At 45.9% G+C, this 19,252-nt stretch overlaps 1 protein-coding gene across 2 annotated transcripts in view; it reads right to left on the reverse strand.

Annotated features, from left to right (window-relative positions):
* Nucleotides 1-19,252, reverse strand: part of LOC140194776 (collagen alpha-1(XV) chain-like) — a 333,668-nt gene that overhangs the window by 196,249 nt on the left and 118,167 nt on the right. For both annotated transcript variants that reach the window (XM_072252059.1, XM_072252067.1), the window contains exon 3: nucleotides 9,758-10,305. In XM_072252059.1, coding sequence (XP_072108160.1) covers nucleotides 9,758-10,305 — 548 coding nt within the window. The remainder of the gene's footprint in view (nucleotides 1-9,757; nucleotides 10,306-19,252) is intronic.

The following is a 19,252-nucleotide window of genomic DNA, read 5'->3' on the forward strand; positions in this document are numbered from 1 at the left end:
AGGATCCACATAATCTCCAATTTAACTTGATTAACTTAATGAGTATTGAATGTGTTTTAACTCATACTGGTGTTCTGGGAGGGGAGGGGGTCTGTTGGTCAGGAACTCCCCTTCTGGGGAGCAGAAAGGAGATTCTGTGGCCACAAAAGAGACACCAGGATGGTGTGTTGCCTCCTGGGTGCTGGGGTCCATGATGTATCGGGGCGTCTGCAGGATATTCTCAAGGGGGAGGGGGAGCAGCCAGAGGTGGTGGTGCATATTGGCAGAAAGGGGTAAGAGGTCCTACGCAGTGAGTATACAGAGTTAGGAAAGAGGCTGAAGAGAAGCAGCTCCAGGGTAGGGTCCTGACGAAGGGTCTTGGCCCGAAACGTCGACTGTGGATGCGGTCCGGCCTGCTGCATTCCACCAGCATTTTGTCTGTGTTCCAGGATAGCAACCTCTGGATTACAGCCGACGCCACAGGCTGATGCAGGTAGGAATGGGGTGATAGCACAGACGGATGACTGAGTGGCCGAGGAGATGGTGTAGGGGACAGGGTTTCTAGTTCTTGGATCATTGGAACTTTTTCTGGGGGAGGGGTGACCTCTACAAGAAGGAGTGGCTGCACCTGAATTGGAGGGGAACCAATATCCTGGCTGGGAGGTTTGCTGATGCTTTTTGGGAGAGTTTAAATTGGTTTTGCAGGGGGCTGGAAACCGGATCAACAGGTCAGTAAGGGAAGGATCGGACCAGAAGGTACATGTCAGGGAAAGTGTTGAAAGGCAAAATTGAAGTAACAAGTGTGATGGGTTGGATAGTTTGAAGTGTGCATATTTTAATGCTAGGAGTATTACAGGTAAGGGTGATGAATTTAGAGCACGGATCAGTACGGGGAACTGTCATGTTGCAGCCTTTACTGAAACTTGGTTGAGAGAAGGAGAGAAATGGGTGATTAATGTACCAGGTTTTCAAAGTTTTAGAAAAGATAGAGGAGGAGGTAAAAGGTGTGGGGGGAGTTGCACTAGGGACAATATCATAGCTGCGTCCAGAGGAGATATAATGGAGGGGTCAGACACTGAGTCCATTTAGGTAGAACCCAGAACAGGAAGGGTGCAATCACACTGATGGGATTGTACCACAGACCCTTCTCCCCCATAGCCACTGGGACATTAAGAAACAGAGATGTAATCAGATTAAGGAAATGTGTAAAAATAACGGGGTTGTTATCATGGGGGATTTCAACTTCCCTAATATAAAGTGGGACCTCTTAGTGCAAAGGGCCTAGATGGAGCAAAATTTGTTAAGTGTATCCAGAAAGGTTTCTTAAATCAATATGTGGACGGTCCAATGAGAGGAGGGGCTCTACTGAACAGGTATCGGGAAATGCGCTTGGCCAGGTGACTGACCTTTCAGTGGGTGATTAGTCAAGGAACAGTGACCACAACTCCTTAACTTCCAGGATAGCTATAGATAAGGATGGGTACGGCCATTGTGGGAGAGTTTTAAACTGGAGTAGGACAAATTATGAGGGCATTCGGCAGGAACTAAGAAGTGTTAATTGGGAACACCTTTTCTCTGGCAAGTCCATATCAGACGTGTGGAGGGTGCTTAAAGATCAATTGCACCGAGTACAGGAAAGATATGTTCCTGTCAGAAGGAAGGACCAGGATGGAAAGATAAGAGAACCTTGGAGGTCCAGAGGAATGATGAAGTTAGTCAAGAAGAAACAGAAAAAATATGTAAGGCTTTGGAAGTTAGGATCAAATGAAGCGCACGAGGAGTATAAAGAATCTAGAAAGGAACCTAAGAATGGAATTAGGAAAGCCAGGATTAAGGAGAATCCGAAGGCATTCCATACATAAATCAAGACCATGAGGATAACTAGGGAGAGGGTGGATTTGCTCAAGGATAAGGGGGGGAATGTGAGTGAGGTCCTTAATGAGTACTTTGCTTCAGTATTTACCAAAGAAAAGGATATGGAGGCCCAGGAGATCAGTGTTGAGTGTATGTTAGGAGGTCAAGGAGGAGGAAGTGTTAGGCCTCCTGTTGAGTATTAAGCTGGATAAATCCCACGGACGTAATGGGAGTTACCCCTGATTATTGAAGGAGGCAAGAGACGAGATTGCTGGGGCCTTGACCAGTATCTGTGTCCTCTCCAGGCACAGGCAAGGCCCCGAAAGCCTGGTGAGTGGCTAATATTTCACCTCTGTTTAAGAAGAGAACAAGGGAGAATCCTGGGAACTATAGACCGGTGAGTTTCACGTCAATTTTAGGAAGAACATCCTTAGAGATAGGATATATGAGCATTTGGAAACTCATGGTCTAACTAGGGAGAGCCTGCATGGCTTTGTACGTGGCAGGTCATGCCTTACCAACTTGACGGAGTTTTTTGACGAGGTGATGAGAGAGAATGATGAGGCTAGGCCAGTGTAGGTTGAATACATGGATTTTATTAAGGTGTTTGACAAAGTCCCTCATGGGAGGCTAATCCAGAAGAAGTTTTCATTTCTTTTTTGTTTCGTGCCGGGGGAGTGGGGAATTGATGTCTTTCCTTCAACTACTTCTACAGTTTTCTCTATTTTGTGGCTACCTGGAGAAGACAAATCTCAGAGTTCTATCCTGCATATCATAGCTTGATAATGAAATGAACCGATGAACTTTTAAGATGAATTGGGTCTGAGGTGAATTGGCTATTTGCATTCGGAACTGGACTGTGTATAGAAGGCAGAGGGTAGAGTTTGAAGGACCTTTTCAAGCTGGAGGTCTGTAGTTAGTGGAGTTTCACAGAGAACTGTGCGAGGTCGTCTGCTGTTTGTGATGTCTATAAATGACCAGGCTGAAAGTGTAGATGGGTGGGTTAGTAAATTTGTGGATGATACCAAGATTGGTGGAATTGTGGATAGTGTGGAAGACTGGCAAAGTGCACAGGAAGATATAGATCAATTGCAGATATGGGCAGAGAAATGGCAGATGGAGTTTAACCCGGATAAATGAGAGGTTTTGCACCTCGGTAGGGCAAGTTCAAGCTCAAGGACTGAATACATGTTAAGGGAAAGATCAGTGTTGCTGAGCAGAGAGACGTTGGGGTACAAGTTCATAGCTCCTTGAAAATGGCTACACAGGTCGATAAGGTGGTTAAGAAGGCTTCTGAAATACTTGCTTTTATTAGTCGAGGCATTGAGTTCAAAAGTCAAGAGGTTATGTTGCAACTTTATAAAACTCGGGTTAGGCCACGTCTGGAGTATTGCATACAGTTCTGGTCACCTCACCACAGGAAACAATTTGAGGCTTTGGAGAGGGTGCAGAACAGGTTTACCAGGATGCTGCCTGGTTTACAGGGCACGTGCTATCATGAGAGGCTGGATAAACTTGTTTTCCTCTCTCTGGAGCACCGGAAGCTGAGGGGAGGTCTGATAGAGGTTTATAAGATTATGATTGGCATAAATACAGTAGACAGGGAGTATCCTTTTCCAGGGTTGAAATGTCTAATACCAGAGGGGACACATTGAAAGTGAGAGGGGGTAGGTTCAAAGGGGATGTGAGGGGTAAGTTTTTCATTCAGTGAGTCGTGGATGCCTGGATTGTACAGTCTGGAATGGTGGTAGAGTCAAATACATTAGAAGCTTTTAAGAGACGTTTGTATCTGCACATGGATGTAAAGAAGATGGAGGGATATGGACATTGTGTAGTAGGAGGAATTAGTGTTTGGGTATTTTTGATTTGCTTTTTAGCCGGGTCAGCACAACATTGTGGGCCGAATGGTCTGTTCCTGTGCTATAAATGCTCTAACACTTAACTGGTGATATCATTATCATCACATGCCATGTTGTATGATGTGGCCGATCATGGTCTTTGACCATCACTGTTCCGGCTGCTCATACAACCATCCACCACCTGCTCCCATGGCTTCACGTGACCCTGATCGAGAGTACTAAGTGGAGAGTTGGGGGGGGGGGGGAGGCGCCTTATCCCCAAACTACCACCCTATAACAGGTGGCATTTGATCATTCACACCCATCTGAACAGAGAGAGGGTCCCTGTCTCAGAATGAGGTTAGAAGGTGGTGGTCCAGAGTTTCCACAGGGACCCTCCGGTGGCCAATGACTGGAAACTGTGTAGAGCTGTAGACTCATGAAGCTGTATAGTGTAGGAACTGTCTCCCTAGCCTACCCCACCTATGACAACCTCTTTGCCCGTTTACACAAATTACTATTTGCCTGCATTAGGGACTGTAGCCTTCGATACCTCAGAGTTAAATGATTTTTATCTATTTAACTGGCTGGTGAATGTTATGAAAGCGGGGGTGGCTCAGTAGCGCAGTGGTCAGCACAAAGCTTTACAGTACGGGTGACAGGGGTTCAATTCCCACAGTTGTCTGTGAGGAGTTTGTACCTTCTCCCCGTGACTGTGCAGGTTTCCTCCGGGTGCTCCAGTTTCCTCCCACAGTCCAAAGACGTACTGGCTGGTAGGTTAATTGGTCATTGTAAAGTATCCCGCGATTAGGCTCGTGTTAAATCGGGGGATTGCTGGGTGGCGCAACTCGGAGGGCTGGAAGGGCTTATTCTGTGCTGCATCTCAATAAATAAAAAGTAAGTACTTCAGCAATCAGGCCGAAAAGGAGTGGTGAGATCAGACGGTCGCACAGTGAGGCTGAATGGGATAGACAAGAGTCTGCATGAGATACTGGAATTCCAGGGCAAAGTGCACAAAATGCTTGAGAAACTCAACAGGTCAAGGCAGCATCTATGGAGGAGAATCAACTTATTGCCTTGACCTACTGAGCTCCTCCATCAGGTTGAACAAGGTTTCCAGCATCTGCAAAATCTCTTCTGCTTAGAGGGAACTGGACATTTCAGACTGGACAGGAATGTTTAGAATGATGGAAATTGGGAAGAGAAGTGTTGACGGAGGGCAGAGAGGATTTGGGAGCAGTCATGGTGGAAGTGTACAAATAGAACATATAGTAGAGCGTAGAACACTACGGCATAGTACAGGCCCTTTGGCCCACAATGTTGTGCCGACCTTTTAGCCTACCCTAAGATCAATCTAACCCTTCCCTCTTACATAGTATTCCAGTTACCTGTCATCCATTTGTCTATCCAAGAGTTTCTTAATGGCCCAAATGTATCTGCCTCTATCATTACCCCTGGCAGGGCATTCCATGCACCCACCACTCTGTGTGTACCCTGTACTTTCCTCCAATCACCTTAAAATTCTGCTCCCTTGTGTTTCTGCCTTGGAAAAAAAAGTTCTGATTATCCACCCGATCTATGCCTCTTATCATCTTGCACAGCTCTATCAGCTCGCCTCTCATCCTCCTTCGCTCCAAAGAGAAAAGCCCTAGCTCATTCAACCCATCCCCACAAGATATGCTCTCTAATCCAGGCAGCATCCTGGCAAACGTCCTCTGCACCCTCTCTGAAGCTTCCGCATCCTTCCTATAATGAGGCAACCAGAACCGAACACATTGCTCCACGTGAGGTGTGGCCAGAGTTTTATGTTTTATAGAGCTGCAATGCTACCTCACAGCTCTTGAAACAAATCCCCTGACTAATGAGGACTGAAAAAGTTAAAATTGATTTGTCTGGGTAGACTTGTTTTTTTTTTCTGGTGGGGAATGAAGAAAGAAGGAATATAATGCACGAAGCATAAAAGCAAGGGAATTAGGGTGGAACAGGAGACTTCTGCAGTTAGGCTACAGCTTGAGTACTGCAGACAGTTCTGGCCTCTGCATTACAGGACAGCTGTAGACAGCATTAGGGTAGTGATTCCCAACCTTTTTTTATGCCTCGGACCCATACCATTAACCGAGGGGTCCGTGAACACCAGGGTGGGAACACCTGCAAAGGAGATTTACAAGCATTGTTGCCAGGACTGGGGAAAATTATGACAGGGGAAAGATCGGATAGGTTAGGGTTGATCTCTTTTGAATATAGGGGGCTGAGGGAAGACTAAACTGAAATGCATAAACACGAGAGATTCTGCAGACGCTGGAAATCCAGAGCAACACACACAAAATGCTGGAGGAACTCAGCAGCTTCTATGGAAATGAATAGACAGTCGAGTTTCGGGTCGAGACCCTTCTTCAGGACTGGGTGGATAGATAAGTTAGAAAGGAGCTATTTCCTTTAACAGTGTGGTCAAAACTGCTTTTTTAAAATAATTATGGGATTAGAGGGGAGAGCAGGATCGGTTTTTGAACTGAAGGATGGGAAGAGTTCAGTTCTCACTGTCCAAAGGCTGATAGAGGCATATTGAACTCCATCACATTTCAAAGCTGATGCAGCGTGTTCCTGAAGGGCAGATTCCTGTGGGACTTTGGACCGGGTACTAAAGGCAGGAATTGTTGAGCTCCTCTCTTTGACCAGCACAGAGAAGATAGGCCAAGCGGCTTTCTTCTGTGTCATCACTTTTCTACGATTCTGCATTCTTGAAACATTAGCTAAGCTGGAAAGAAAAAAGATCGGGAAGGACTTCTTGAGAATGGACCCACTAGTACGATCCCAGCAAACTGCGTGCCAGGGCCGGCTGCCTGCCAGGGCAAGGAGCACGAAAGTGACTGCCAATCCTGTGGGCTCAGCTCATTTAAAATCTGGCATAAGATTGCTTACTAACTTTCTGTAAACAGTAGGACAGAGCCCTGGTTAGCAGATAAAGGCCATTTTAAGGTCAACGTCTGTACTGGTAGGGGAAAACAGTGTTTTACCGCTACCAAGATTCTGTGTGGATGTTGTACATTTGCCGTGTTTTGCAACGCTTTATGAGGGAATGCCTAACATAAGCATATCTGTCCTCTAGGAGGCAGGCTTTCATTGATTCTACTGTGTTTCTTGGACTTCCTGTGTATGCCTGCAAGAAAATGAATCTCGTATATGGTGACATATGTGCACATTGATAAAAAATTTACTTTAAACTTTAAACTTTGAAGTAAAGGGACATCAACTTCCCAATATAAAGGCGTTTGGTGTGTCGGTCTTTAGTCAGGGCATTGAGTTTAAGGGCTATGAGGTAATGTTACAGCTCTATAAAACTTGGAATATTGTGTTCAGTTCTGGTCATCTCATCGCTGGGAGGATGTGGAAGCTTTAGAGAGGGTGCAGAGGAGATTTACCAGGATGCTGCCTGGATTAGACAGCATGTTTTATGAGGTAGTTTGAACGAACAAGGGCTTTTCTCTCAGGAACAAAGAAGGGTGAAAGGTGACTTGATAGAGATGCTTAATGAGCATTGAGAAGGCCTAGAGAGAGTGGAGGTGGAGAGGGTGTTTCCTTTAGTAAAGGACAACGCTTTAAAATGGAGATACTTCTTTAGCCAGAGGGTGGTGAATTTGTGGAATTCGTTGCCACAGATGGCTGTGGAGTTAAGTCATGGAATATCTTTAAAGCAGAGATTGATAAGATCTTGATTAGTAAGGATGTCAAAAGTTGTGGGGAGCGGTCAGGAGAAGAGGGGTGAGAGGGATAATAAATCAGCCATAATGGAATGGTGGAGTGACCTCAGTGGCCTGACTCTGCTCCAACGTCTTGTGCTCTTCAGTGTGGCAACGCCTCTGGAGCCAGTATAGCACCTCCAGGGCTCACCGGGTCGAACTCAAATACCCGGAGGAAACCCACGGGGTTACATGAGAACGTACAAACTCTCTGCAGACAGTGGTGGGAATTGAACCCGGGTCACTGGCATTGTAAAGCGTTATGCTGACCGCCACACTACCATGATGCCCCATTCTCAGACAAGGATTAATAGCAACTCAAAGCTGAGGACACTAGCGGAAGTGCCAAGAACCTTGGTCCATTTGGAGAATGTTCTGCAGCACAGGAGCGGGGGAGATTTGGGATGCTCCCGACAGAATGGGGCGAAGAGCCTGTTCATATACTGCAGTGCCCTATCATTCTGGTTCCTGAAGGTTGTTACAGACAGGGGGTAAAGGGTTCAAGCTCCCACTAACTATTAAATGCTCCCAATGGCTTGCATCTCAAATAGCCTCTGACAACCAAGGCTAGCCCCTGACCTTCACGTGTGGCTTAGCTACTAAGCCTGGTGGAACCATTTCCACTGACAGGAGAAGATGCAAAGGTGGGTTACTGGCAACTTAAGGCCAATTGCTTCAGGCAGATGGGGCTCGTCAGCCATGGTTGGCAGCTCATCTAGGAGAAGGGAAACTCTGATCTCAAATTTCGGCTGCCTTGTGGCTGTGCCTTTTCATAAGGAAGACTATGGGAGAAAACTCGGAGGGAAAAGTCCAAATCTGGAGTCCCTAAGACAGTCCTGTGTTGAGTTCTACATTGACTGGCAACTCCTGCGATGCTGCTGGTACCGAACTGTATCGGTCTCTGCCGTTCCTTTGGGTTCATCAGACACATGGAGATGGGGAGCTTAGTACATGGGCAACAGCTTGCTCTCCATATCGTACTGCCCAGCCTTGCATATCTAAACAGCCAGGACACAGTACTCATCGTGAACTCAGACCAACGGAGGCCTCAGACTCAAACTATCATTCTGAGACTAAGGTCTAAGAGGGAAGATTTAAAGCTGTAACCCAACCGCTCATACGATCTCCTTCCACTAAAATCAAACACCCCTCCCACACCGTCTCCCTCCTCTGAAATCATACACCCCTCCCACACCGTCTCCTTCCTCTGAAATCATACACCCCTCCCACACCGTCTCCTTTCTCTGAAATAATAGAGTGCTGTAATGTTTCAAGGATTGCTTTGCGCTAAAATTGACATTTTTTGTTCTAATTGCAATTTTTCCTTGGAAAATTGTGCTTAGTTTATATTTTTCTTGTGAAATCTGCTTATCGGATACTCTGTGGTCCCAGAACACATCCTGCAGAGTCTGGAAAGCTCAGCCCTGCCTCTGCTTTCCACGGAGGCCGAAGGGAGCTGGATGTCTACGTTGATGGCATTCTACAGGTGCCGTAGAGAGCGTCCCGAGAAGCTGCCTCACTGGTACGGAAACTACTGCAGCGTACAAGAAAGCCTTACAATAGGTGAGCAAAACTGTGCTGTACATCTCTGAGACACTATCAAGGATATACAGATAGATTCTAACATGGATAAAGCAGTGGCTGGTCGGCAGGACGCAAAGAGTGGGAATGAAGGGAACCTTCTCTGGGTGGCTGCTGGTGACTAGTGGTCTTCCAGAGGGACCAATCCTTTTTACATTATATGTCAGTGATTTGGATGATAGAATTGATGGCTTTGTTGCAAAGTTTGCAGACAGTATGAAGATAGGTGCAGCCGTAGGTCATTTGAGGAAGTAGAGAGGCTGCAGAAGGATTTGGAGAACGGGCAATGAAATAGCAGATGGAATACAGTGTCAGGAAGTGTACTGTCATGCAGTTTGGTAGGACAAATGCAAGAGTTGACTATTTTGTAAATGGAGAGAATATACAAAAAAACTGAGGCACAAAGGGATGTTTGCTTTGGTGGGGACCAGAGGGAAAAACCTCAGAATAAAGGGACTTGTATTTCGAACAGAGATGAGGAGGAATTTCTTAACCAGAGGGTGGTGAATCTGTGGACTTCGTTGCCTCAGGCAGTTGTGAAGGCTTGGTCGCTAGGTGTGTTTAAGGTGGAGATTGATAGGTTCTTGATTAGTCAGGGTGTGAAAGGTTATGGTGAGAAGGCAGGAGATGGGTGCTGAGAGGAAATTTGGATCAGCCATCAAGACTCAATAGGCCAAATGGCCTAATTCTCCTCCTATATCTTAAGGCATTATAATAAACCAATTCACCAATATCAGCTTATAACTCGAAATTGTGTATGTCACTTACTATAAACTTGGTCAGTCCTGTCGCTCCGGCATTCCCAATGAAAATTCCTGAACTTGACTCGAAATATAACGACTGAGGTGACCTTACGAAGCGACGCTGCTCGTGCTCGTCACAGTCCAGGTACAACGTGACAAGGTCCCCCTCAATGGACAGCGCAAACCGAGCCCACCTGTCCGTCATCGATGAGACCTGAAATGAGGCAACCTCCTGGGAGGTCTGTGAGCCTGATTCAGTGTAGTACAGCACTATCTGCTGGCTGCTGTCCAGGACTGCGGTGAGCCTAACTCCCAGGTAAATGATATTCTGGTAGGAATTAGTGATTGCAAACAGCACCCCACCGTTGTCACTAGCCGGCTTAATGGTCACGAGGATGGAAAAGTCTCGGTAGAAGTACTGAGGTATCATGGTCTTTGTCAGTCGACCAATGTTTGCTTCTGACCCAAACATGTATGCCGGAAAGCCATCATACCCGGTGACGAAAGCAACTGATGGAGGTAGAGGGACTCCGATCAACCCAGTCAGGTCAATATGATCGTTGGATCTTTCCTCTGCAATATAAAGAAAAAGGATTGTTGTTTCTCTCATTGTTAAGCAGAGTTCAAAGTAAGTTATCATCAAAGTACATTTATGTCTCCATATACAAGATTCATTTAGATTATGAAGACACACAGTCCCCTTTTATTGTCATTTAGTAATGCATGCATTAAGAAATGATACACTATTTCCCCCGGTGTGATATCACAAAACACAGGACAAACCAAGACTGAAAAAACTGACAAAACTACATAATTATACCTATAGTTACAACAGTGCACAATATCATAACTTGATGAAGGAAGTCTGTGAGCACAGTAAAGTTCAAAGTTTCTCAAATGTCCCACATCTCACGCAGTCGGGAGAGGGAAGAAAAACTCTCCCCGCCATGCCGACCACAGTCCGACTCATCCGAAAACTTCGAGCTCTGATCAGCTCTCCGCTATCGAGTACTGAGTGGCATCTCTGTCCGAGCGATTCGATCTCTTTCTCGGTCGCCAAAAGCAGGCAAGGCCAGGGATTTTGAGGCCTACCCTCCGGAAGATTCCCGACCACACAGTAACGACAGTTGCGGATGGGCGTTTCAGAAATTTCTCCAGATGTTCCTCTGTGCTTTCACGTCCATTCTCCATCAAATCAGAATTGTCCACGGCCCCTATTTAACAGATACGACATCATTTTTCACCGGACAGCTGCGAACGCGCAGCACGTTGCCATCTTCTCCTCCCGCCTTGTGAGAATACTCAATAAGTCTGTAGAATAATAACTACAACGGAATCAACGAAAGACCGCCCAACTTGGGTGTTCAACCAGAATGCACAAGACAACAGACTGTGCAAGCGCAAGAAGGAGAGACTATAATAAGTTAATAAATAGATAGATGGGTTCATGAGCCCAATGGCTGAGGGGTAGTAACTGCTCCTGAACCTGGTGCTGTGAATCCCGTGGCCCCTGTACCTCCTTCCTGATGGCAGCAACGAGAAAAGAGCATGGCCTAATGATGGATGCTGCTTTCCTGTGACAACACTTTCTGTAGATGTGCTTAGAGGCGGGGAAGGCTTCACCCTCGAGGGACTTGAATATACCGATTGCTTGTTTTCCACATAGTTATGCTTATCTGACTACCAACTCCTGTTAACTTTAGGAGAATTTCCCACCAAATAGAAGGAGCTTCCAACCATCTCCAGTGAGGTGTTAGAACACCACGGTGCCGTAGCAGTTGCCACGACGCTATTACAGCCCGAGAGGTCGGAGTTCAGAGTTCAATGCGAATGTCCTGTGTAAGGGGTCTGTACGTTCTCCCTGTGAATGCCTGGGGTTCCTCCGAGTGCCCTGGTTTCCTCCCACCGTCTGAAGACGTACCGGTTTGTAGGTTAGTTAGTCATTAAAGGTTGTCGAAGGTTACAAGAGGATATAGACAGGATGCAGAGTTGGACAGAAAAGTGGCAGATGGAGTTCAATCTGGATAAGTGTGAGGTGATGCATTTTGGAAGGACAAACCAGAAGGCTGAGTACAGGGTTAATGGTTGGTTACTTAAGAGTGTGGATGAACAGAGGGACCTTGGGGTTCAAATCCATACATCTCTCAAGGTTGCTGCACAGGTTGATAGGATAGTTAAGAAGGCCTATGGGATGCTAGGCTTCATTAATAGGGGGATTGATTTCAAGAGTAGAGAGGTCATGTTGCAACTCTACAAATCTCTGGTGAGACCACACTTGGAGTATTGTGTTCAGTTCTGGTCACCTCATTATAGGAAGGATGTGGAAGCTATGGAAAGGGTGCAGAGGAGATTTACCAGGATGTTGCCTGGATTGGAAAACAAGTCTTATGAGGCAAGGTTAGCAGAGCTGGGACTTTTCTCCTTGGAGTGTAGAAGGATGAGAAGGAACTTGATAGAAGCCTACAAGTTTATGAGAGGCATAGATAGGGTGGATAGCCAGTACCTGTTTCCCAGGGCACGAATAGCAAACACCAGAGGGCATATGCACAAAGTTAAGGGAGGGAAGTTTAGGGGAAACATCACGGGTAAGTTATTTGCACAGAAGGTCATGGGTGCCTGGAATGACTTGCCAGGGATGCTGGTGGAGGCTAAAACATTAGGGCTATTTAAGAGCCTCTTGGACAGGCGCATGGATGAAAGAAAAATAGAGGGTTACGGGGTAGTGTGGGTTTAGTACTTTTTTTTAAGGAATATATGGGTCGGCACAACATCGAGGGCCGAAGGGCCTGTACTGTGCTATAGTATTCTAATGTCTAGTGTCCAGGTCCCTGGACTCCAGGTCTCGAACTCTGGACTCACCAAAGACAGGTCTCTGAACTCTAGGCCTTGAACTCCAGACTCGTCAATTACAGGACCCTGAACTACAGGCTTTCATGGTATTAAACCAGATTCTGATTCTGATATAGTGACATGTGTCTCGCTCTGACCAACTCATCACAGCAAATTGTCAAGGCATGTAAATGTACAGTATTTTGTGAATAAAGTTGATCCTTGATCTTATCTGAAGGAACAACACTGTCAGTTCTATAAGTAAAACTATAAAGCCCAAAGGAACAGATGTCACTCCATAAAATCAGTCATAGCTTCACAAAAATTAGTGAAATTAATTATTAGTAACAAAAAAAGCCGCACTTCATCGCTGAGAAATTTCAGTCAGCTAAAAGCTATTTCTGTCCGTTCAGACGTTTCATTTAACCTCAGAGTCTAAAAACAGCAAAAATGAGACAATCCAATGGCTTTGCCAACTTTGTCAGCGTCCTTTCAGTTCCATGTTCCCAGATTAGTAAACAGGTTGAAAAGTTGCTGGTCGAGTTAGTGGGCTTGAAGAGGGTAAACGGAGGAAAGCTGGTTAGTAAGGGTACAGATTTAAACTTTGAAACTAAGGACAGAGGGAAAAGATTGTTGGCAAATGCTGAAAATTTAAAACAAAACCGGAAAATGCTGGGAACACTCCACTGTCAGGCAGCCTCCATGTGAAGATAAATCAGAGGCAACTTTTCACCATCAGAATCAGGTTTATTATCGTAGGTCATGAAATTTGTTGTTTTGCCACAGCAGTACAGAGCAATACATAAAAATAATATAAATTATAATGAAAAACATACGCTCATTAATTCTTCATTATTATGTGCTCGTCATTCTTTATTACAATTTGAAGTGGTACATAGAGTTCAGATGTCTGAAGACAAGCTCTCTCGCTTCTACGAAGATATTTCCCCTTACTGTGATAGATGTACTAATGGAGTGGCCACACTAATTCATAAGTTTTGGACATGTCCGAGCCTTGAAAAATTTTGGAAAGATGTATTTCAAACTTCTTCTGTACTTTTCAATGTTAGTTTTAAGCCCAATTCTTTGACTGCCATGTTTGGTATTATTGAGGATAGTGCTACAATACTGAAGCCATCTAATTTGCGGGTCTCTTATGGCCAGGAGGGTGATCTTGCTCAAATGGAAGGAGGCCGCCCCGCCCACTCATGTTCAACGGCTATCTGATGTTATGTTGTGCCTTGATCTAGAGAAGATTCGTTGTTCGATTTCTGATTCTAAACATGATTTTCTAATGTTATGGGGGCCCTTTCTGAGTTATTTTCATAATCTTTGAACTGTTATTAAAGTATGGATCTGAGCCATTATTATTATAATATTATATGATAAGGTATCTCTTTTTCTTCTCTTTTTTTTACCAACCAGCTCATTTTGGTAGTGGGGGTAGATCTTTCTTAAATAAAATATAATTATTTTATTTTATTTTATTTCATTTCATAACTGAATCTTGTTTTCTACATGATTGATTTAGAATATGGGATACTGTGATCCTATTACTGTGATTTAAATGTAATGTAATTTGTATTACTTACTTGTATCCTTATGAATTTTGTATTTGTATTCATGCAATTTATATAATATTAATAAATAAAACATTGGAAAAAACATAGAAAGAAAAATATAAATAAATAATTCACTTGCAGTGTGTATATATATATGTATGCTGAATAGATTAAAAATAATGCTAAAACAGAAGTAATATGTATTTTTTTAAAAAGTGAGGTAGTGTTCATGAGCTCAATGTCCATTTAGGAAACATATGGCAGAGGAGAAGGAGCTGTTTCTGAATCGCTGAATGTGTTCCTTCAGGCTTCTGTATCTCCTACCTGATGGTAACAATAAGAAGAGGCCATGTCCTGGGTGATGGGGGTCCTTAATAATGGATGCTGCCTTTCTGAGACACCTCTCCCTGAAGATGTCTTGGATACTATGGCAGCTAGTACACATGATGGAGCTGACTAATCTTACAACTTTCTGTAGCTTCTTTCGGTTCTGTGCATTAGCATTCCCCCCCACCCCCAACTCCCACCATACCAGTTGGCAATGCAGCTTGTCAGAATTCTCTCCACAGTACGTCTATGGGCATTTTTGAGGGTATTAGGTGACAAACCAAATCTCTTCAAACTCCTAATGAAATATAGCCATATCAGAATCAGGTTTATCATCACTCGCTTCTGTTTTCTCCTGCGGCAGCAGTGCAGTGCAATGCGTAAAATTACTGCATAGCTATATCTATATATCTATACCTAAGACTTTTGCACAGTATCAAGTACACAGTACTGTATATAACAAATTCCATCCCCCCCATCTCTCTAGTGTCGGGGACAACATGATGTGCTGGAGGAACTAAACAGGTCAGACAGCATCTGTGAGGACGAGTAAACAGTCGACGTTTTGGGCTGAGACCCTTCATCCGGGCTCCATAGATGCTGGCTGACCTACTGAGTTGCCCCAGCATTGTATATATACACAGAGGGACCCACTGCAACCAACATCTCTGCTGTTGTGTATTGTATACATGTATAGCAATATTGTATATATCGCTGTTGTGTATTGTATATTGTTGTGCATTGTATATATGCACAGAGAGACCCACTACAACCAACATCTCTGCTGTTTGTGTCAAAATTTCATTCAATGGCTCAATTTAATATCAGAAAATGTACACAGTATACAACCTGAAATCCTTACTCTTCTCAGGCATCCATGAAACAGAGAGAAAAAAACCCGATGAATGACATAAAAATGTAGAGAACCCCAACAGCCTCCCTCCCCTCCCATACACAAGCATCAATACTCCCCTCCCCACCACCACCCCCAAGAAATAGCAAGCTTTCAAAGACCGTGATCTATAGACCGCCAAAAACTACTGTCCATCCCAACACCTCGACATCTCAACCAGCCCCTCTCTCACTAAAGAGGGAGAGAGAGATTTTATTCCTGCCCCAGAGTGAGCGTACACTCTCCTGGCGTGTGCAAGGCGACCTGAACTCTCTGCTCAGTTCATAGAAGCTGAAGAAGCTCACGTTTCCCATTGCCACGTGGAGACCTGCCGGACAGTCAGACCCTCAGACTCTCAGTACGTGGAGCTGGGTTTTGACACCACAGTCCCGAGTTGCAGTGCCCTCAAACGGGACACAAAATCCGGGAGGAGCTCAGCAGGCAAGGCAGCATCAATGGAGGGAAATGAATAGTCAGCATTTCAGGCCCCCAGACCCTTCATTGGGACTGGAAAGGAAGAGGGAAGAAGCCAGAACAAGATCGGGGGAGGTGGGGGAGGAGGCAGGTAAGGTCAGGTGAGGAGGAAGATGGATGGGTGGTGGAGGGGAGAATTATGTGAAAGGCGGAAGTGGTAAACGGCTGGGAAAGAAGGAATCTGATGGAGAAGAGAATGGACCATGGGAGAAAGGGGAAGGAGGCGGGGACACCAGAGAGAGATTAGGGTAGGTAAGGAGAAGAGGTGCGAGAAGAAAACCAGAATGGAGAATAGAAAAAGGGGGAAGGCATAGGGGCAGAAATTGATGTTCATGCTGTCAGGTTGGAGGCTACCCAGATGGAAGATGAGGTGTTGTTCGTCCAACCTGAGAGGGCCCCATCGTGGCAGTACAGGAGGCCACGTACTGACATGTCCGAGTAAAAACAGGAATTGGAATTAAAATGGCTGTCCACCGAGAAACGCTACGTGTTGCGGACGGGACAAAATGGATTGGGTCAGAATCTTTTGTGTTTACCTGACAGGTTCCTGGGTGAGGGCCAGCTGGAGGTCCTGGATCTGTCCAAGGTGTTGGCCGGCGCAGGGGCCAGCCGACCAGAGCGCACTGGGAGAGGTCGTGTTGGCCAGACACTGGTTGCCACCGCCTCGGTTCCGCCGGCTCGCTCCGACGCGGTGGCGGCCTGATTCCCCTGCCCCACCGCGGTCTCCGCCAGGCGGCTGGCGGGTGCCCGGGTGGTCCCTGGCATCGGCGGGGTAGAAGCCTCCGTGGTTTGGTCCGAGCCCCACAGCTTACGCCACCAGCCCCATTGTCCGTGCGCACCGCCGCACAGCAGCAAGGTGAGCGTGACGGCTGTAAGCCACGCTGGCATGGCCGCTTCTTGTAAGGCACGGGAGATAAAAAACAGAAGCCTTTACAACGGCTCAAGGCTCCCAGCCCTCCGCTGTTCCATTCTCCAGCCTTCTGCACTCTGCCCTGTTCTTACCAGTCTGCTGCTTCACTGGGTGGAGCAGGAGCGTTTGTGCAGAATTGTCTCGTAATTCCAAGCAACTAACCCCAGTGCCAAGGTGATGTTGAATTTGGCGTCAGTCCACGGGTACCCAACCAAATATTTCCATCTGTTAAGGAACTGCACAGTATCTTGGCTGCCTCAGTCTTATGTGCCAGCCAAAGCAAAGCAGTGGCTTCATCTTCTCCAGGGCCAATCGCCTTGAAGTAATTGAAGAATAAGATGCAAGTGGTCTTTGTGCAGAGATCTCCGGCTCACCTGTCTTTACATCCTAGTAAGTACCACGATGCCCCATGGCAAGCCTGGCGTTCAGCAACATTTCAGCTGTGTCACGAGGGGGGAAGAACAATCTTGTATTTATACCGGAACCTGAGGGCGTTGCAGAGCACTGAACAGCCAATAAGAAGGACCTTGGAAGCGCAATCAGTGCCATTATGCAGGCAAACACGGCAGCCAATTTGCCCACAACTGTTTCCCACTTAGAGCATTCTGATAATTGACAAGTAGGGCCTGTACTGTCCTCTAAAGTTCTAAGCTCCATGTTCCATGTTCCAAGTTCTAATCTCTATTTGATTAAGGGATGAATATTGACCAGAACAGTGGGCATTTCTTCTTTTTTGCTGAGGGACCTTATCGATTCACCAGAGAGAATGGACGGAGTCCGTCAGAACACAGTTCAGCTAATCAAAGTTAACTGCAGATTCTGCAACTTTGAAAACCCGCTTTTCTTACAATTAGGCCTTTGTCTGTGTTTAAGCAGACTTCAGGCGTTAGTATGCAACCAGCACAGTGACGGGAACACACAGGTTTTTCTTCGCGTCGCAGGTGACATGAACATATCCCAGCTGAAACCCGAGGGGAGGAAGGAGGATCGTGCGTATTTGGCGTGTCCTTTTCTTTCCGCCGTTAGAGTTGGGATTCCGAATAGGTCCTCCTCTGGAAACAAAACATGACTAGAACGGAACATATCCCTGCAACACAGTGGTCTCTGTGTCAGCCACGGGAAGTACCAGCCTTTAAGAACTGAAAAGGAAGAAGCTGACGAGGGGGAACTGATTTGCATTAAGTTTCAGACGAACACAATGCAGAGGAGCGATGCAATGAACTACAGTTACCCCAGCAACAACAGCGCTGCTCAGGAGTATTTGGAACGTGGAACTGCTTCCTCCCCTCATTCTCTGCGAGTTTGGTGAGATTATACCCACTGAGTGATCATGGGACTGTGGATTTTACAAGCTCATAAACAGCGGTGGCCAGGATCAGCTGCACGTCATGTCTCGGAATAATTGACCGTTCACACACAGGGTACGTAACGAGTCCCAATACTGTTATTAAAGCATTGACGCAATAAAAAGGGGCACATGGTCTGTGGAATGAAAACGCAGATGCTGGAAGCACTCGGCAGGACAGAGAGCGTAGTTGGCAGAGGAAACTGTGGCCGAAGTTGATGGTACTTTCCTCAGCCCACAAGTGGACAGAATTTAAACCGAAGTCCGTACAGCCGTAAAATGATCAAGCAGAATTGGGCCATTCGGCCCATTGAGTCCATTCTGCCACACTATCGTGCCTGATCTATTAACCTTCTCCACCCCATTCTCCTGTCTATGGCAAGTAACCTTTGACACCATGACTAATCAAGAATCTATCAACTTCCACTTTAAATATACCCAATGACTTGGCCTCCACATCCACCTGTGGCAATAAATTCCACAGATTCACCACCCTCGGGCTAAAGAAATGCCTCCTCGTCTCTGTTTTAAAGGGACATCCTTCTTCTCCAGGGGTTCCCAACCTTGCCATGGATCAATACCATTAAGCAAGGGTGAACCCCGGGCTGGGAACCCCTGTTATGCCCTGAAGCTGTGTCCTTTCATCCTAGACTCCCCCATGATAGGAAACATCCCTTTCATTTTCAAAAATGAGGAACTCTGCAGATGCTGGAAATCCAAAGTGACACACACAAAATGCTGGAGGAACTCTGCAGGTCAGGCAGCATCTATGGAAATGAATGGATAGCCAACATTTTGGGCTGAGACCTTCTTCTCAGTCCTGGAGAAGGGTCTGGGCCTGAACATTGACTGCTTTTTAACTTCTATCGCTGCTGCCTGACCTGCTGAGTTCCTCCAGCATTTTGTGTGTGTTGCTCTCCACATTCACTCCATCTAGCCCTTTTAATATTCGATAGGTTTCAATGAGATCCCCCACCATTCTTCTAAACACCAGCGAGTACAGATCCAAAAGACATTAAATGCTCCTCATACATTAACACTTCTATTCCCAAAATCAATCTTGTAAATCTCTCCGGGATCCTCTCCAATGTCAGACCATACTTTCTGAGGTAAGGGTGCAAAGCTGCTCACGATGCTCCAAGTGCGGTCTGACCAATGGCTTCAATGTAACCATAAGACGC

This window comes from Mobula birostris, chromosome 1 (assembly GCF_030028105.1).
Source record: "Mobula birostris isolate sMobBir1 chromosome 1, sMobBir1.hap1, whole genome shotgun sequence".
NCBI classification, from domain to species: domain Eukaryota; kingdom Metazoa; phylum Chordata; class Chondrichthyes; order Myliobatiformes; family Myliobatidae; genus Mobula; species Mobula birostris.